The sequence below is a fragment of the Melanotaenia boesemani genome, chromosome 23 (genome assembly GCF_017639745.1).
Source record: "Melanotaenia boesemani isolate fMelBoe1 chromosome 23, fMelBoe1.pri, whole genome shotgun sequence".
NCBI classification, from domain to species: domain Eukaryota; kingdom Metazoa; phylum Chordata; class Actinopteri; order Atheriniformes; family Melanotaeniidae; genus Melanotaenia; species Melanotaenia boesemani.
In genome coordinates, this window is record NC_055704.1 from 3,123,508 (window position 1) to 3,144,049 (window position 20,542).

The 20,542-nt window shown below is 42.6% G+C and overlaps 1 protein-coding gene across 1 annotated transcript; it reads left to right on the plus strand.

Moving 5' to 3' along the window:
- The first annotated feature begins 887 nt into the window (after window positions 1-887).
- Window positions 888-19,125, plus strand: xpot (exportin, tRNA (nuclear export receptor for tRNAs)). Its single transcript, XM_041977302.1, has 25 exons — window positions 888-1,060; window positions 4,373-4,526; window positions 5,321-5,403; window positions 5,483-5,539; window positions 5,625-5,694; window positions 6,131-6,349; window positions 7,135-7,319; window positions 7,417-7,585; window positions 8,318-8,554; window positions 8,630-8,668; window positions 8,745-8,807; window positions 8,882-9,006; window positions 9,090-9,234; window positions 12,968-13,087; window positions 13,161-13,255; window positions 13,339-13,408; window positions 13,486-13,724; window positions 14,786-15,071; window positions 15,151-15,340; window positions 15,447-15,563; window positions 15,634-15,749; window positions 15,829-15,876; window positions 15,954-16,025; window positions 18,023-18,079; window positions 18,155-19,125. The coding sequence occupies exons 2-25, from the start codon at window positions 4,440-4,442 to the stop codon at window positions 18,179-18,181; spliced, it is 2,916 nt and encodes a 971-aa protein (XP_041833236.1). The 5' UTR covers window positions 888-1,060; window positions 4,373-4,439; the 3' UTR covers window positions 18,182-19,125.
- The last annotated feature ends 1,417 nt before the right edge of the window (window positions 19,126-20,542 follow it).

Genomic DNA, 20,542 nt, shown 5'->3' on the forward strand with positions numbered 1-20,542 from the left:
GTACCTCTCTTGAATAAACATACCTTCAGAGTGTTAAATACTGGACTGGTGACATGTGCCCGTCTTATTTTGAAATTTTGGAAGGACCCTCGGGTTCCAACAGTTAAAATGTGGACAGAAAAAATGACTGAAAATATTGCTTGTGAAAAAATGCTGGGAAGAATGCATTGTAAAAATGAAGCCATCTTGGAACAATGGGACAGCTTTTGCACTTATATGTGTACGAAGTGACTTGACAGGATACACACAGTTTATCCTCACCAATTTGTTTTTGTTTATTTTCTTTTGTTCAATTTTTGTATTGTGTTTATAAAATGCAAAACTAATAAAAACTTAAATTACAAAAAAAAAGACTGGTTTATTTTTGAGCTGAGTACCAGAGATACAACCGAGTCCAGCCTTCTTATGTTGACATTCCGTCTTATTGTGAACCAGTAAGGTTAGTGCTGCAGCATGTGGAACACATCTTAATTTGCTCTGCATCACTGGTGCAAAGTAAAACAGATCTGCTGTATAAACTTTTGGGGTATTCTTAAAATTTAAAATTGAGGGGGGGGGGGGGGGGTGAATAAAATAGGCTCATGTTGCAGAGTTTCTCAATGGCTTCACGGGAACATTTTACATCCTAAGTCTTGAAATAAATCTTGTATTTTGCTATGAAACCTGGGTTGCAATAGCAAACCTAAAGAAAGAAAGAAAGAAAGAAAGAAAGAAAGAAAGAAAGAAAGAAAGAAAGAAAGAAAGAAAGAAAGAAAAAAAGAAAGAAAGAAAGAAAGAAAGAAAGAAAGAAAAAAAGAAAGAAAGAAAGAAAGAAATCTTCATCTGCACGTCGACAAAACAAACGTGCGGATGAATCTTTCTTTCTGAATCTCTTCCCGGGTCGGAACCGCCTTCCTGGGCCCGTGACCCGGATCCTAACCAGAAACGGACACGCTGCAGCGCCGCCGCCGTATCCACCGTGCGATTCCAACCGACATGCGACTGATTTCTGAAGGATTCCCAACGACTCCGTGATGAACTGACGGCAGAGAAAACACCAGATGAATTAGGTTTCATTAAGGTGAGATTCGGAGCTGTGGGTTAAAATAAAAAACGGGTAGCGGGCGCGGAGTTTGTTTGTCATCGTGATATTTTCCACAGCGGTGATGTGATTTAGGAGACGTGAGCGGGGTGTGCGTTACCCGGCGGGGATAAACCCGGATAAAAACAAGTAAATTATTCCCACTTGTCACATACAGTCAGAGGAGCTGTTATCAGAAACCACCAGCTAAATTTCGTGGGTTTTAACGGGGTTTCTCCACCTGGATCGGCTCCTCCAGAAGCTAGTTGGCTAACGCTAGCCTAAGTTAGCCTTGTCAGCTAATTTGTCTAAGGATGGAGTTGTTAGGACGTAGTGCTGACTTTCTGATGAGTGGCCCTGCATGTTAACCTGTCCCACACGATGAGTCATTCAAACGAGTGGTTGACCACTTGTACCACCAGTATAGGTTCAGTTCTGATCCAGGGCGGCGTTTAAAGCAACAATGCCAACGTCGTCTTTGGAAGCGTTGGCTCTGTGTTGCATCATGTACCTGTCATGTTGTTCTCTACATCACGGATAACCACGTTGGAGGCGAACATTAGCTGTCTGTGTGGGCTGATCGTTATTTGTGGTATCAACTAGCCAAAAGCAGCGATTCTAATCTGCGTGTCAGCTCACTTTAATGCTACATTTTCACGCGCAGCCACGTTTCAGGAGGCCGTGGATCAGCCATTTACCTGTCAGCCCCAAACTAACTCCAGTCTGATGTAGATGTGTTTCCTACCGGAGTTTCTTAACCACCGGAGTGGTTAAGGATTTTTCGATTTTGGATTGAAGCTAAATCTTGGGTGTGTTTGTATGTCTTCATTAGTTAAAAGAAGAGTTCACGGTAGTGAACAGCACAGATACAGATTTTTTTCAACGGTGTACAATTATAGATGTATTTATATTGTTTTCCAACAATCTGTCGTTGCTCATAACTTTGAAAGAAAAAAAAAAGCAAAAAGGAAGAAAGTGTTGGCAGAGGAAATATTAGGAAAAATGGAAGAGGATACGAGGAACAGATAGTTGTGAAAGTCATAACAAGAATAAAGGTTTGAAGGATGGAGGAAATAAAAAGGAACGAAAGAAGAAAAGTTAATGCAAAGGGCTTCAAACTCAGGGAATGAACCAGAATTGTGTCACCACCTAAAAGACAGCTTAGTAAAGAACCAGTTTAAACTGGATCTTTAACCTCTTTGTCACAAACACACGATTTGTTTTCGTTTCCATTTTTAAAACCAGCAAAGATCAGAAAGTCTGAAGGAAAAGAGATTTTAAAAGCTGTTAGGTGGAAACGTTGTGTATCTCAGCATGGAGGCAGGACCTGGACTAAAGAAGAAGAGTCTGAACTAATAAACTATCTACAGATGAACAGGATCTGAAATCCAGCAAAGACCTGGGCCAGGATCTGAGAGATGCATCTGGACCTTCAGTTGATCCATCGACAGTTGGCCAAAGCCTCATTAGAGACGGTCTCCATGGAAACGTGGCTGTCAGAAAGCAATTCTTAAGGAAGGGAAATGGGGAGGAAAGGCTGAGGCAGGGCTACTCATTTCATACGAGGGCTGCTGTCCTGCAGGGTTTTCATGTTTCCCTGCTCCAACACACCAGACCCAAGTTAAATAATTCCAAACCCAATGGTTCTGCACAATGACCCATTCATTTGAGTCAGGTGTGTTGAAGCAGGGACACTTTGAAAACTTGCAGGACCTGCAGTCCTCATAGGACCAAACTGAGTAGCCCCGGGCTGAGGTATGCCACATGGCACAAGAACTGGACTAAAGATCAGTGGCAACAGGTCTGATGGAGGGATGGATCCTCCTCAGAACCCAGACCACAACATAATTGAAGCAGTGTGGGATCATCTGGACAGAGAATAGAACAAAAGGATGAACCATCCAAAGAAGAACTTGGGAAAGTCCTTCAAGGATCCTGGAGAACTTTTCCTGGAGACTACTGAAATGACAGAAAGCTTCTCTAAAGGCCCACTTATGCTCCCTATGTATGTAAATAGTGACATCCATTTCAAATTCTGTCATACGTCACTGTCGTCATACTTCCATGGGTGTTTTGCGTTGCTATGGTTGTTAAGTCAGTTCCTCCACTAGTGGGCAGTGTTTAGAGTTCACTTCCGCGAGCCAACGTCAGTTTCAGACACTGTTTCGTGGCGGTAATGTGTCGCTATCAAGTTGTTTCCGACCATCCAACACGCCCTAAACCAGTGCTATTCAGTTCAGACCTACGAGGGCCGCAATCCAGCAGGTTTTCCATGTATCCCTGTTTCAACACACCTGCATCAAATTAATGGATCTAACAGCCAATCAAGTTCTGCACAATGACTCATTAATTTGAGTCAGGTGTGTTGAAACTGGGATACATGGAAAACTTGCTGGATGGCGGCCCTCGTAGGACCGAATTGAATAGCCCTGCCCTAAACTTTCGCATATAGTCTTTCTTTAAAAGCTCGTGCAGTTTCTACAGTTGTTGTGCTCGTCTTCATTTTCTCCTCCTTTGTTGTTCCCTTCCTGATTCTCTTCTTCTTCTCTGGGTCGTTTCTGTCGCTGGTTGCGTATCAGTTATTCTGCTCAGCACTGCCCCTGCCATTTCCGGTGGTATTCCTCCGTCTTCGGTGTCAAGCAACGGATAGCGATGGTCCCTGAAAACGGACCAAATTACGCAAGTAACTGTCCTTTTGTCTTCTGAGTGAAGCAGAAATGGACCTTAAGAGGGATCAGACGGGGAGGAAGAATAAGAAATATTTACCTTAAGCTTCCTAGAACTGGACCAACTGGTTCTGACTCAGGTATTGGATTCAGGTTGTTGGAACAGGTTTCAGTAAATCTCGGCAGTTGTTTCCTGGAAGTGTTTACAGAAATGAGTCTGGATCAGGACTTCTGCTCAGTTAATGATGCATGGTGAAAATAGCAGCAGTTTATCCCAGAAGCAGACATTTTCCTGGACCCGGACATGCGTTGAAGCGATTCATATCTGTTTCATATGCACATATATTCTGACTGATACACGTCTAAGATTTTATTGCATCAAATCATTTCTTTTCTGTACACTTTGTTATTGAAGTGCTGTGATCACCTTTCAGTCACATATTTCATTTCACTGAAGGGTTGTGTGGTGTTAAATCACTTCTGAATCTTATTAGACTTCTTCAGTTGACAGCTAATAATTAGCTAAACAGCTAATTCAGTGATGGTCATTTATGATCAGATATTTGATTCAGCGAAACTTACAAATGTGAGCTCCTGTTGCTGCTGTGTCGGAGATTTTGACGTCGGGTTTGTTTCCTCTGAGCAGATGAGAGATATCTGCCCGACAGCAGCAGAGAGGAGTCAACCTGCCTTGGAGGAAAGCTAACCCACGAATGGCCTGCCAGTCTGTTGCTGCAGTCATGGACGAGCAGGCCCTGCTGGGACTCAACCCCAACGCCGACGCCCGCTACAGGCAGAGGGTGAGACTCTGTGGATGTTGGAACAAAGTCCTAAATAACCGTTGTTTTTTTTTTCTCAAGTTGACGCAGTTTCCTGAGGTCCTGATAAAATGTCAGTGACTCAGAACAAAAGCTGCTTTTTAGCTGGTTTAGGAGGTCAGTGATACACTGCCGCAAACAGCAGCTAACCCGAGAGCCACGACTAACACATCCGACTGAAGGAAAAATACTCTGCTGGCAATTTTATTCTAACAAACTGGTTTTGTATCTACAGTCGGACCAGAGACGGTTGGTTGAACTGGTCCAGGTTGTTAACACGAGAACAGCCAGTGGTCATTTTGACAGCTACATTTAAACCTCAGTTTATTCCCTTTAAGTATACAGCTAAAAATAATCTTAATTATAATTAGACAATGTTTTATAAAGCAAACTATAAAGCAATAATTGTCGCCTCATTTGTTACAGAAACATAAAAAAATCTAAACATCAAATTGCATAGCTTTATATTTAGTAAATGGAAATGAACAGAGATGGAGTAAAGTGATGGAGAATACACAGACACCATGATAAAAGTTGTCTGTGATTAAAAAGGGAATTATTTAAACTTATTTAAAGAAGAGCAGGAGTGTTCTTTAAATCTGGATATCAGTCAGGAGCCATGACTGATGAGGTTACAACAAAGTTATCATCATGTTTACCTGCAGAAACTCATCAGCTGCTGGTTGACATGCTGTGTGGAGGCTGTGGACGAGTCAAATAACAGTTTTATCAGAAGATGCTAACATGATATAATCCGTGTGTGCGTGCATGTGCAGGCCATGGCTTACTTCGAGCAGCTGAAGGAGTCCCAGGATGCTTGGGAGGTGTGTGCCGAGGCCCTCGCCAAAGGAATTTACAAGTGAGTGTCGTCACCTGCAGCCGAGGGACGGTCCTGCTGCAGCTGATTCCCACTGAATGTGTTTTTCTGTTTGTTGCAGCGATGACCACGTCAAGTTCTTCTGCTTCCAAGTTTTGGAACATCAGATCAAGTTCAGGTGAGGAAGAGGAGGATGAAGAGGCTGTGGGGAGAGGCTTTGTGTCCAGACCGGCCGAGCTGATGTTTTGTGTGTTTTGTTGCAGATATGCTGGTCTGAGTGCAGCTCAGCAGCAGCTCATCAGAGAGACGCTGATGAAGTGGCTGCAGTGTCAGGTGTGTGTGGCGCTGAGATGAGTCTGTGTTGTGTTCGAGGAAACTGGGTCATTTCAGCTGCTCTGAGGATTTTATTAAATATTATTTGTGGTGTTTTAAAACAAATTAATGGGTTTATTTTATAGCTTTGACTTTTAAAAAGATTTAATTTGTTTAATCTCTGTATCCTGCTTTATTTATCATCTGATGGCCCGTTTGTGTATTTTATTTGTGTTTCTTCCACCGAAACTCAAGTATTTTAAAATGAATGTACAAAATAAAGTATGCAGCGTTTTCTGATTAAGTAATGATGACAGCGACACCTTCAACCAATCAGATCAGAGCTGGTTTAAAAGCTGGAGAAGCAGCTTCACCTCCTCACCTGTCCTGACTTCTGTTATGTGACCTGGTGAAGCTTTTAAAGTCTGTTGGCCTTCTGCTGGTTTGTTGTCTGCAGCTGATGAACAGTCAGCCAGAGAAACCCTTCATCAGGAACAAGGCGGCTCAGGTGTTCGCCCTCACCTTCGTCATGGAGTATCTGACTCTGTGGCCCAAATTCTTCTTCGACATCCTGTCCCTGGTGGGTCTGAACCCGCACGGCGTGGACGTCTACCTGAGAACGCTGATGGCCATCGATGCCGAGGTGGTGGACAGAGACATCCTGCACACGCCTGAGGTAAGGTGGCCCGGAGAAGATGAAAATTCCTTCTTCATTTCCAACAAAAAAATTTAAATTTATTTCTCTTATTTGTTTTGAGGAATATTTTATTACAGGATTTGTAAAGAAACACAGAGGTTGACTCAGTATCATGTGTAATACACACAGATGAGGGCAGCAGGGGCTCAGTGTTGGCATCACTGATGTATGAGTGTGTATGAATGTTTCCATGGTTCTCGGAGAGGCCGTTGGCACAGATTGGCTGCCATGTTTCCGTCAGTCTGCCCCAGGGCAGCTGTGGCTACACATGTAGCTTAGCATCACCAAGCATGGATGAGGAGTGGATTCAATGTAACTCTAACCCAGTGTTATTATTTCATTATTGTACAGGATTGTAAACCATTTAGTTTGTAAATGTATGTTCAAATGCACATAGAAAGAATCAGAAATTACAAACACTAATTAAATTTAAATCCACAAATGACAAAAATGCACAAACACTAATATTTTACACACATTTTACCTACTACCTCATAGATCTTAGAGTTTTGTGTTCAAAAAGGTTCCTGTTCATACAGATCCTTAAATATGTGCACATAGATCACCTGATGCGCGTGGACAAACGTGCGTTCACACACAGATCAGCATACGAGTGCATGAGGGGTTCCTTCAGATCTTCTTACTGGTTCATCTGTAAATAAAGCAAAATGTTTATTTCTCCTCATGAAGCACAGATTGATTTTAAATTGATGAAGAGACTGGATAAACGGAGGACTCTGCAGTAAACTGAACATTTCCTTCAGGAGACTCGCAGAAACACTTTAATCAAAGACACTATGAGGGAGCAGTGCATCCCCAACCTGGTGGAGTCCTGGTTCCAGATCCTGCAGACGTACCAGAGGTCCCATCCAGAGCTCACCTGTCAGTGTCTGGAGGTGGTGGGGGCCTACGTGTCCTGGATCGACCTGAACCTCATCGCCAACGACCGGTCGGTGAACGGCAGCATCTCTGCTTTCCTTCTGCTTGTCTGTGAAAACCAGAATCACATCCAGAGTTTAACGTGTGTGTCGCGGGTTGTGTTTCAGGTTTGTGAACCTGCTGCTGAATCAGATGTCGATGGAGGAGCTCAGAGAGGAGGCCTGCGACTGCCTGTTTGAAATAGTCAACAAAGGGATGGACCCCGTGGACAAAACCAAGCTGGTGGAGTCTCTGTGCCAAGTTCTGCTGTCTGCCGGCTTCTTCAACGTGGAGCAGGTCATATTTTTTCTTTACCAATAACATCCAGAAAACACCCGCAGAGTAGACGAAAACCTAAACCTTAACCCCCCCCACGCTGTTTTATTTCACTCCCCAGCTGTCATAGAACATTTCTTCCCAAAAACTCAGAGAAATTTTAGTTTTTTTGTTTTGTTTGCTGACAGTATTTTCTAATTTGTGAAGTGATAAATGGAAATATCTAAAAGACCCTCTGTAAAAACCTTCCACTGTAATATGTCATTAAAATGAAACCAGTTTGAACCTGAATTAATCCAGTGTTCAGATTTTTTTCTTTGGGATTAACTATTTATTACATTTTGTGCCTAATTAGCATTTTTAAACACAAGATTTTCTAAAATTTGCAAAATAAAACTGTTTTCTGATTATAAGCAATGACATTAATTAAATTTATTTAATAAAATAAAAATGTACTTGAATAAATTCTCTAATCTTGGTTGAGTAAAACAAAATTCATTTAGTTATAGACTTGCATAAATATTTAGTAAAATAAAATTTGTTTAGTAATAAAGTTGCATGAATAAAAAGGCATGAAATTATTTCCCTTTGGGAATAATAAAGTATTTTTCGTATCAAACCTGGAAAGTTTCATGTGGATGACTGTTGGTTATAAATTTCACCGTTAATGTCTCACCTTCAAGTTTCCGCCTGCTGTCTTCAGATCAGCAGGTCTCATCCTCTTCCTCACGCTCTTCCTCTCCGTCCTCTCAGGAGGAGGATGTGGACTTCCTGGCCAAGTTTTCCCGGCTGGTGAACGGGATGGGTCAGAGTCTGGTGCTGAGCTGGACCAAACTGGCCAAAGCCGGGAACGTGAAGGAGGCGGCCGAGTCGCTGCAGGCCGTGGAGGCCAAGGTGCCGCTGCTGCTGCAGCTGCTGGTGCACGAGGACGACGACATCTCCGCCAACATCGTCGGCTTCTGTTACGACTATCTGCACGTGCTCAAACAGGCGAGTCGGCTGTTTCTCACGTTGAAGTGGTTTAAAAAGAAGTGAAGTTAAAAGAGCTGTTTTCTTTTTTTCCAGCTTCCTCAGCTGACTGACCAGCAGAAAGCAAACATCGAGGTGAGTCCATCAGCAGCGCCTCCACATTCACCCCGACTCTTTAACATGGTTAAAACATCACGTCTTCTCCCTGTAGGCCATCATGCTCGCTGTCATGAAGAAACTGACGTACGATGACGAGTACAACTTTGAGAACGAGGTGAGTTCCTGTTAGCTAAACGGCGATGGCCTCGGTGGGAGGAGGCAGTCTGACGCTGTGGGTGTGTTTGTCAGGGCGAGGACGAGGCCATGTTCGTGGAGTACAGGAAGCAGCTGAAGATGCTGCTGGACCGACTGGCTCAGGTTTCTCCTGAGCTGCTGCTGGAAGCCGTGCGCCGAGTCTTCACCAACACCATGCAGTAAGCCCACCGTTAGTTTCTGCTGGAAGTAGCTGCTGCAGCTCAGTGGTCAGCTGGTCATGGCATGTGGTATCTGTCGTCAGGAACTGGCAGACGGCTCCCTTCATGGAGGTGGAGGTGGCCATCAGGCTGCTGTACATGCTGGGCGAGGCCCTGCCGGCATCTCATGGCGCTCATTTCTCCGGAGACACGGCGAAGACCAGCGCCCTGCAGGACATGATGCGGACGGTGAGTCACACGACCCCTCGGCTGGTTTTCTGTTGCTTCTCTGCGGGCTGGGCGACATCTGCAGATGTTCTATATTGATTTTATATATCAGTGTCGTTTTTACAGAAGAAATGAGTAGACATGATCGTTCATCTCAATATAAAGAGTTTAGAATTCTACTGTAAGACGCTCATTTCCCTTTTCCTTGACCACAGCACAAGTCCAAAGTTTTCCGGTGCCGTGCTGGATCTTCAGCATGTGGAATGTTTTTTTTTTGCAAGAAAAAAATGATTTAATAAATTGATGTGTGCGCTGATATAGGTTCATTTACCAGCGGTGAGAGGAGGGTCAGACACATTAACCTTCTGAGGCCTGCGTCCTCATATGACGGGTCGGTAACTACGTGGGACCTGGGGGCCAAATTTATTCTGGCAAACTGAATGTCGGCCACAAGGACTTCTGTCCACCCATTCTTAGAACATCTTGTCTACATTGGTGGTGGATGGAGAGAGGAGGCTTAGGAGAGTTTTTAGGGACTGATGCATCCTTTAGATGAAGAAGTAAAGCCTTGTCACAAGGGCGGGATGATTAATTGAATTTTAATCACAATTATGATCTGGGTTTTCAACAATCATAAAAATGAAATGACCCAATTATTTTTGTCCTTTACAGTTTCCTCTTGTGCTGTTTTCAGTTGCAAACCGAGCGCCGCTGGCATTGCAACGCTCTGCTGCAGGCTCCTCCCACTGCTGCAGGCTCCTCCCACTGTTGCAGACTCCTCCCACAGCCCCGTCTGCTTTAGTTTTATTCAGCGCGAGTTGTGAACACCTCGCCAGTTAAGGGCTGGACACACGGGAGGCGACGTCGTTCCTTCTCCATTTATTTTCTATGGAACTTGCACGATGAGGTGAAACTCGCTGCCCTCCTCCAGCCAAGCGACAGTCGTGCATGTGAAATGTTGTGCTAGTTCACGTAGACGTACACACGTGGGCTTGCGACGTGACACAATAGAGAAATGTTCAATTTTTGTGAGTCGCAACTAAATAATCCACCAGCTTCCAGAGAAACAGAGAGACAAACGTTATAAACAAACAGAACTTTTTTCTGTTAACACAGTGAAGAACCCGGGATTTAAGAAACTCATCAACACGTTGGACAAACGGCATCACGGCCATCTCGTCTCCATGTTAGTGGAGCGTCTCCCTGCCCTGTATGATGAGTGTGATAGGGGTGTCGTGAAGGACGTGGCTACAGTCCAATGTTTCGCCACCACTGCAGACCTGTGGTCAAGCTGCACCAGAGCCGTATAGAAATGTCGCGCTACGTTTTACTGATGCGGATTTCAACGTGAAAACGAAATGTCTCCAGACTATTTTTTTCCAGATCACACCGGGCAGAACATAGATGCTGGTCTGAGACAAACAATAGCTACGGGGACCTGGAGGAAAGATGCTATTCTGGATCACCACAGACAAGCTTCAAATGTCACACTAGAGCCCCCCTGCACTCTCTCTCTCTCTCTCTCTCTCTCTTTGTGTAATCGTGTTAAATAATAGAGATTTCAATTTCAATCAAAATAATCGTGATTATCATTTTTCCCATAATCGAGCAGCCGTACTTGTCACTGGGAGCTTTGAAAAATGTTTCTGTCCTTGTTGTTTGTTTGTCCGTTTAGCTCCACTAGGGTTGCATCTGAAATGATGAACTTAATAATGCTCACACATGGCAGAACTGCAGAACCATGAATTTATGGAACCACTACTACTCATGCCGTCATGGTGAGGAATTAATGTTCCAACACAAACCTGCTGACACAGGGTGCTGAGCCTCTAAAGAACTGAATGGAAAATATAAAGGAAAGGCAGGAAGTGATGAAGCTCTGCCCCAAACGTCTGAGCGTTAATAATCAGTCATGTCTGTTTGTCCCACGCCTCCGCGTCGTCCACTAAGTTATGATAATGGACACCTCGTCAGGCATTATCCTTTACATAATCTCACCAATTTACGCATTAACAGAGTCGGCAATTTTCTGCCAGCATTCCTTCCTGGTTGTAGCTATGGCAACAGTGTTGCTTCTGGCCTGGATGACGTGTTGTGAAGAATAATTGTCCGCTCCTTCATGGTGAAGTAGTGGCTCTGCAAACTCCGCCCCTTTTCTGTAAGCACGCTCTGACCAAGAATGAAAACCCTGGGTTGAATTACTGAGTTGATCACGAGCTTCATAATACCGCTGATCAGACTCGTGAATGTCTGGTAACAGGTAACAGAGAGATGTCTGCGGTGTGTAAGTGCAGGTCTCTGGTCCAGACTGAAAATTCATTAACACACAGATCAGTTTGTAAATGGTGAAACTTTTTATTCTATTTGTGAAAATGAAAATAAGGGTCATTTTATGGTGTTTGGCCTCCACAGCACATTAGACCAGGTCCTGCTGAAAAACCGCCAGACTTGGGATGTTCATATCTGGACTGAATTATTCTTCAGAGCCCATTTATGTGTTTATGGATTGTTTGCATCTAAGACACAATACACCTGCAGGTCAGTTCCAGAAAGAAGGTTTAAATCATCTCTTAAAACAGATTTAGTGAGTTTTTTGGGGTTTAAATTCAGATGCGGATGTTGTTTTACTGTGTTTTTTTTTATTTTTTAAGGATTATTCTGTGTTAGTTAAATTCTCAACACTATAAATGTGTGAAATAACATCAGCACTCTTTTAATTAGGGCTGTGAAAATGAACAAGAGTGGAATTTTAGTTTATGTGTAAGGACACATAAACAAGAAAGTTATTGCTGGTGTTAATTTCTAAATCAGAATGTGGCACCGTTTCGGTGAGAGAAGGTGATTTTGGGCGTGCAGGTGCTTTGTCACTGCTGTAAATAATCCACTAAAAAACCACTTTATCCTCCTTATTTCTGAATATTCTGACAGTTTTCCAGCCTTGCGTTTAGAGGATGCTGCAGGATGACCCGTCTGATAAATTAATTAACTTTGTTTTTGTTCTGTGCAAAAGTTTCTCTGATCTTCTGTCGAGGTTCGGACATCTTTTATGGAAAGTGATTATATAGAAGAATCTTTATGATTAATCAATCATGGCGTTTAACCGCAACTGATTGTGGGAAAAACAATAATTGTGACTAGCTCTGACCGCTGCAGCTTCCCGTCTGCGTGACAGCCCCTGAACTTACAGGAAGTCAGACACAGGTCAGAGACCAACGGACACCCCAAAGTTGTCCAAGAAATGAAGACGCTGCCTCCGTTTTCTGGTGAAGCGTTACGAACGCAGAGGAGCGTTGTCAGAAAAGCTCCTCCTGGAGAAGAAATATTCGTCCACAGAACTACTGGAGGAGAGACTGAAGCCTATTAAACATAAAAATAATCTTTAAAAAACCAAAGAAAGAGCATTATTTATAGAGCTAATCTCAGCTGGTTCAGCAGCCGGCTGCTATACCAAGACTACAGTTCCTGCATGAAGCTGGTGCAGGTTCGATTCCCTCTCTGTACCCCTGTTCGGTCCATAAAGACTTGTAGAGACAAAACAACAAGATCACCAAGAAAAATGTGTTTTTCTTTTGAGTGTTATTAATACCAAAAACATAAAGGGAAAAGACAGAAAACACGAATCTGGAAAAATTTAAATCTACAGATGTTAGAGAACCTCGCCGCCCGACTGGCAAACGTGTCTTCACCGTCTGTTGTTCCTTTACAGGAAAAATAAAAATAAATGTCATCATTGTTTTCCATGTTGGTCCCTCAGCTGGTTTCCTGTGGCGTCATCAGCTACCAGCACTCCTCGGTGGCTCTGGAGTTCTTTGAGACGGTGGTCCGATACGACAAGTTCTTCATCGTGGAGCCGCAGCACATTCCCAACGTTCTGGTGAGTCTGGAGAAAATCTCCCGGTTAGATCTGTTCATGGTGGTTTTTCTGACCCTGTGTGGTTTGGTGTCAGATGGCGTTTCTGGACCAAAGAGGACTGAGACACAACAGCCCGAAGGTCCGCAGCCGGGTGGCCTACCTCTTCTCCAGATTCATCAAGACCCTGCAGTGAGTCGCTTCACCACACGTTTGTTTGCAGTCAGATACAGATGTTGAGGTGTTTACCGCCTGTTATGCTGCTTCGTTGACAGTAAACACATGAACGCCTTCATCGAGGACATCCTGACCAGGATCCAGGACCTGCTGGAGCTCGCTCCTCCCGTAAGTCCCTCCGCCTGATCCTCCTCTGTGTTCCCCCTTGTCTCGGCCGAATCGTCACTTGTCCTGGTTGTGTGCAGGAAAATGGCTTCCCGGCGCTGCTGACCAGCGACGACCAGCTCTTCATGTTCGAGGCGGCGGGCGTGCTGATCGTCAACGGCGAGAGTCCAGCGGAGAGGAAGCAGGCGCTGATGAGGAGTCTGCTGACGCCGCTGATGGATGCCTTCCGCCTGCTGCTCGCCAAGCTGCCGCAGGAGACGGAGGAGGAGCGTCAGGCCGCCCTCGCCGACTGTCTGAGCCACGCCATCGGCTTCGTCAGGTGAGCCTGCGGCGGCCGAAGGAAACTTTTCTGCCCACATCTATAAATTCAACATTTTGCATTCAGTTCATTTTGACTTTTTCCTGAAAACTTGATCACACTTTGATCATTTTATCTCCAGATTCATCTCCATGCTTGAGACTTTAAAGCTCCTTGTGACAACGACACCGTCTGATTGCTCATCCAGCTTGAACGTGTGATTGGTAGACAGGCGGGGCATAAAGCACCATGGGGGGATGACAGCTATGTGATGTTTGGTTTCAGTTGCTTGATAAAAAGCTGGGGGAGACGTCCCTTCTTCCCAAATTCAGACTATTTCTGGTCGGTTCTGTCAGGACAAGAGAAATGCAAAAGTTTGGGTACCCCTGGTGACAGTTAACAGTGAAGTGAGAACGTGATGATACGAGCTGTCCACAGATTTTTCACCATGTTTGGGTCAGGAGATGGTGAGGGTTGTGGTAGAACCTTGAGTTTCCTCAGATGTTTGCATCCAGAATTTGCAGGAAATTTATTGAATCCATTCTTCTTTCTAACCACAACCTGCTCCTTGTTGTTCAGTTTGCTGCAACACGAGCCCAAAGCATGATTGAACCACCCCGTATTTAACATTTAGACAGGTCGTCTTTTTATGAAACCCTCCAAACATACCTTTGGAGTTCTACTTTAACCTCATCGGTCAGAAGGACTCATTTCCAAACTGTATCTGGCTTGTTTAGATGTTCCCCTGCAAACTTCTGTCTGGATTTTGTGCTGAGGATGCAGAGGTTTTCTGCTGCTGACCTTCCACAACGGCCTTATTTGTGCAGATGTTGCTGCAAAATCAGTTTAAATGTCCGTTTATGCTTCATGTTAAAGATACGGAGCATTTCATCTGTCTTCTGCCTCATTTACAAGCATAAATTGGTCCGTTTTTGGGGCCTTGTGGATGCGTACCCTGACCGAGCAAAGAACGAAACCCAGTGGTCGTACATCTGACAAACAGTCGAAGGACGAAGTGGCGACCTGTTCGTACATGTTACAGAATAAAAGGCTGACTTCCTGTCCACCTCCTCTGTCTGCAGCCGGACCAGTAAGGCCTTCAGCAACAAGCAAACGGTGAAGCAGTGCGGCTGCACCGAGGTCTACAGGGACTGTCTGCACACCTTCTTGCCTGCACTGAGCTGCCCCGTCCAGCGTGGGGTGCTGCGCAGCTCCGTGCGCTCCTTCCTGCACAGGATGATCATCTGCCTCGAGGAGGAGGTGCTGCCCTTCATCCCCGCAGCCTCCGAGCACATGCTGAAGGACTGCGAGGCCAAAGACCTGCAGGAGTTCATCCCGCTCATCAGCCAGATCACCGCCAAGTTCAAGGTACGCAGGAGCGCACACACACCACTTCAAGGACTTCCTAGAGCCTCATTAATGGCTTCTCCTCTCGTTGCCATGGCAGCGGCAGGTGTCCCCCTTCCTGCAGCAGGTCTTCATGCCCCTGGTGCTCGCTATCTTCGAGGTTCTGTCTCGGCCGGCGGAGGAAAATGACCAGACGGCGGCACTGGAGAATCAGATGCTGAGGAGGAGCTACTTCTGCTTCATCCAGGCCATCACAGGAAGCGGGATGAACGAGGTGATGGCGAATCAGGGTGAGCGGCGAGGAAGATGAGGGTCAACCTGAAGACTTTGGGCTGATCTGAGGAAAGAAACGATACAGATGTTAGCTGATCATGTGACCCCTGTGCTGGTTTCCAGGAGCAGAAAACATCGAGCGGATCTTGTTCACCATCATCCAGGGCGCCGTGGATTTCCCCGACCCCATCGCCCAGAAGACCTGCTTCATCATCCTGTCCAAGCTGGTAGAGCTGTGGGGTGAGTCCCAGACCTTTTCCTCCTCTTTCCCCTCTCTGATCTTCTCCTGACGCTCTGATCCCACCTGCAGGAGGTAAAGACGGCATGGTGGGCTTCCCCGACTTCATCTACAAACACATCGTGCCGGCGTGCTTCGTGGCTCCTCTCAAACCCACCTTCGACCTGTCAGACGCTCAGACGGTTCTGGTGAGTTTCTGGACCCGAGTTCAGCTGATAACACCCCATTTTTCCAGTTTTTCTGAGTCAGACCGTCTCTGTTTTCCAGACGATGTCGGAGTGCGCGCTCACGCTGAAAATGATTCATCTCAAACGGGTAAAAACAGCTTCAGTTTGGTCGGTTTGTCCGTTCCTCTGCTGTTTATCCTGCTGAACGTCTCATTTCTGCTTCAGGGTCCAGAGTTCATCCAATTCCTCCAGCAGGAGTATCTGCCGTCCCTGCAGGTGTCACCAGAAATCGCCCAGGTAACGCCCACCTGAGCCTCAGACACAAAGACGAGTCTGTCCTCCATTTTTATTCACTCATGTGTTTTTTGTTTTAACTCAAACGGGTCCAAACCAACTTTATTTCTAAAACACTGAACATCAGAATAAAAGGTTTAAAATATATAAAAGTAAAAAAACTAATAAAAATGAGATTTGTTAGAATAAAATCAACATAATCAGTTTTTTTCCCATCACGTTCAGAAAAATCTAGAAGATTCAGAAACTTTTAAATCTGATCAGGAATTTCTGGAAAAAAAAAAAAAATTTAATCTTGAATAAATTAATGTTAGATTTACTCTGTTTTATTTTTCATTTGTTAAGGTTCTTTTTTTTTATTTTGTTTGTTTATTTTTCAGTAAAACCCATAAATACTTTTATTAAAGTATGGAAAATATTTTTAAAGAACATATTGAAAGATATTTAAATTAATTTAGAACATTTTTGATGAAGAAGTTATGTGAAAAAGTGTTTAAACTATTCACTTTTTAAGAATAATTGATAAATTTTTTCTCTAATAAATGACTACTTCTACATTATCATCTTTTCCATTTTTATATAAATTTACCATTTATTTAATTTATTTAGAAAATTCCAATTTTATTTGTTTAAATTAATATATTTTTTCAATATTTTATATTTGTTAAAAAAATGTTTCTTTATTAAAATTTTGAGTTTTTCCAAAACTCCAGTCCGCTGTAAGTACAGACAACATCCGGCAAACAGGACCTCAGCAAGAACAACAGAGCAGCACGGAGAACAGAACCCGACAATAAATTAAAATAAAATGATTACAAATAAAATAAAATGAATAAACACACATTTATCTTTGTGAGACTTAAAGTGTTCCTCACTCAGCGAGTCAGGATCCCAGGCCCCCCACTCTAACTGTTTGGCTGCTGCTTTTCTTTGGTAAGATAAGGATTCAGCTTCCTGTGAAAACACTCCACTTTATTCAGTAGCCTGTATGAAAGGGGTTCTAGTGCGGGCAGCCTCCTGAGTTGGTTTTACCAAAGAGTACCAGGCGGTGTGGAGGGGGCCCTCCACTGGGAAATGATGAGTTTACACCTCAGAGCAGGACGATTGCCCCCCTAGAATGACAGGGGAAAGGGGGAATATGTTGCTGTGGAACCGATTTGACAAATTCATGAATCTCAGTTAAAAAAATTTGGGATTTTGGAACAAATCAATTGGGTCAAAGTTCCCACCCACTCTGACATCTCCAGCGTTTGGGGGTCTGGATGAGGTTCGCCCTGGATCATCTGTGGGATGACCAGTAAATTCTGTGTAGTAATTTGAAGTGATTAAGTCTTGTTCTCAGTTCCCCAGACATTTGTTTTAATATTCTCTAGGATTGTGGCCCATTCCTGATCCGTAAAGGACAAAAGGTAACGCACTGCAGTAGCGGTAACAGCGTTATAATGGTGGGGAGAGAAATCAAAAAGATCGCCGTTAGTAACGCCGTTATTTTCTCCGTCACTGGTTGTTTGCAGAAACTTTTCCTATAGTCATCTTTTTTATGTGTGTGTTTTATTTATTTATTTTTTTCCGGACAGTTAGAGGCCGAAAATAACCGTTATTGCTTCTTCCTGTTCATCCGCCTTGTTTGTTTACACTGAAGTCTCGTTTGACTACATGAGATTTGGGATATTGAGCATGAAGAACCTGATACTCTCCTGAAGGATGGGTTAGTGTTTGGTCTGTGCACTACAGAGCACACCACACACTCTTTAATTAATTTTCAAGTCTTGAAACATTTTTTCTGCACTCCTATTTTCATCAGCTTTTATCTGAATTTATTACATTTATCATCATAACTATTATATTATTAGAATTTTGTTTGTGTTTTTAAAAAAATTACAATTAAAGGAAGTTATTGTACTCTTAGTTCATGTCTGTGACATGTTGGAGGGATGAAATGTCGGGTTTGAGCTGTTTTACTGCCTCTCTTTGATGCTCCGTGTTTCTTCTTCAACCAGGAGTTGTGTCAGGTGCTTCAACAGCCAGATGTCAAAGTCCTAAAAAACTACATAAAGGTAGGAGATTTTTCTCTCCGTAGTGAGTCCTTGTCCTTCAGCTCGCTGTTAAACCACGGTTCCTTCCTTCTGCAGGCGTTTTTTCAGAGAGCAAAGCTGTAGGAGATCAAACTGCAGGTTGACCGGGACTGAAAGGACTCTTCAAAGGAAGTGGTTAAAAAAGGAACTTAGCATAAAGCTGCTTTTGCACGTAACAAAGCCCCGTGTGTGTGTTGGGAGTCGAGAATGGGAGAGCTGGGAAATCCTCCGGCTTCAGCCGGCGTGAAACGATGAGCTGTCCGGGAAAAGGAGCCGGACCCGTTGTGGTGAAGAAAGGGCTTTTGGAAACAAACTGAGGTCAGTCGGAGAGGATGCTGCCGACGTAATCATCATCATCACCTGAACTCCTGAACAGAAAGATGGATTTACTCCAGTCAGACACATTAGAAACCACATCTCAACTCCAGCTAGGTGGAAGTTTTTTTGTTTTTGTGCCGTTTGCTGCCAGAGAACAGAAAAAGGGCCGAACTGTCATTTCATGTCAAAGGTGGCGTAGAATAGCTTTGTGCTGACATGTGGTGGAAGAAGTGCTCGATTTAAAGTTTGAAGTGAAGCGTTTCAGCCCATTTCTGAGCATCTGCCTTCCTCAGACTCCTCAGTTTAATAATTATCAGAAATATCTCCATCAGAAATGGGTGGAGCTCCATCAGCTGCTTGTGGAGTTTATGATAAAACTCCTCTGAGTATTACTGTTTCCTGGACGTGTCACTAATAATAACTTCAGATGGAAATGAAAATAAAATGGAGGAACAAAGTGTAAATAAGAGGAAAAGATGTTAAAATGTAAATAAAGTTCCTAGCTTTAGTTTTTTTAAAACATTCATTCCCATCTGAAAACCTTATTTGGAAGCCCGTTTGTGCCATGAGAATAGAAAATATTGGGAAGTGTAGAAGATGAATATCTGAACGGTGAAATAAATCAAATCTTGGACTTGTCTGTTTGATTTGCTGGTGTTGAAATGGGAAGACTTTTTTATTTAAGCCTTAAAATTGTTGAAGTAAACAATCAGAATTGAATAATTTTGATTTAGTATTTTTCCTTTCAAAGTTCTTTAAAGTGTTGAGTTAGACTTCATATTTATTACTAGTAAAAATTTAGTTTTCTATGATTTTCATGAATTAGAAGTGGAAAATTTAGATTACAATATTTAACGTTTTCATTGAAGTCAGATGTCATCAAAACATCTTGGTTAATGATTTCTGATATTGACACTTGTTTAGTACAATTTTTGTCTTTTTTTTGATAAACAATTTTGACGTGAAACTAAACTCTTAGATTTTTTGTTTCATTGCCATTATTTTTGTTTAAATTACTGATTGTACCGTTTGCTGTTGATTCTGAGTTAATTAGTTAAATTTCTTGAGTATTGGTTAAGAAGTGCGGACCTTTAAATGTACTTATTTTGACTGAAAATGCTGTCATTTTGAGTTTTCCTAGTTTTTTTGCTAATTTATTTTACTTTGGTTCTAAAAGTATAAATTAATTTTTTCAGGTATTATCTTATAAATATGGCTTGGATTTTTTTTAATATAGTGTTGGTAATTATTTATTTTTATAGCTTTTAAAACTTTGTTTCCCAGCATTAAATGGAAAAAAAAAATTATTCAATCATAACAAAAAAATTTAAACACTTGTAATTCTTATTTAAATACGTGGAAAGGTTAACATTTTTATTTTAACTCATCATATATATATATATATATATATATATATATATATATATATATATATATATATATATATATATATATATATATATATATATATATATATATATATATATATATAGTCACCCTTTCAATAATTCTTTTTCTTGGCATTGATGGGCTTCCGTAGTGAAAACAAATTTGTTCACAGGGATCATTCATGTACAGCTTGTGTAAAAAAAACAAAACACGAATGTACCAGTTTACATCTAAGAGTTTTATATTAAAGTGATGATCCACGAACTGATTATGCAACGCTCAATGAGCTCAGTACTGTGAAGGAGCTGCCAAACAGTTGAAACAATCAGCGAGAGAAGAAGAAAACCAACTAACACATCCACTTCTAACCATCAGCTGTTCTGCAACACTGCATGTTGTTTTTCTCACTTGGAGAAAATATGTTACCCGTTTATGGTCAGTGTATTCTTTGTGATTTAATTAATTTGCCTTCAGTTTCTATTTTGGCTTTAAATTCCCTGTTTTTCCTGAGATGTTGCCTTTGGAAAACCTCCGGTGGAAGTGCCTGAATGTCTTGTTTTCAGTTTAAAGAAAAGTCTTATAGGCATATAGTTTGAATAAAGCTAGTATAATTAAATATTATTAAATATATAGTTTTTTCATTGTAAACAAGTCATATGAGATCATGGAGTTTTGGAAAGCAATCTAAGCAACTATACTGTGAAATATAAATTTTAAAAACTCCGACATGAGGATGAA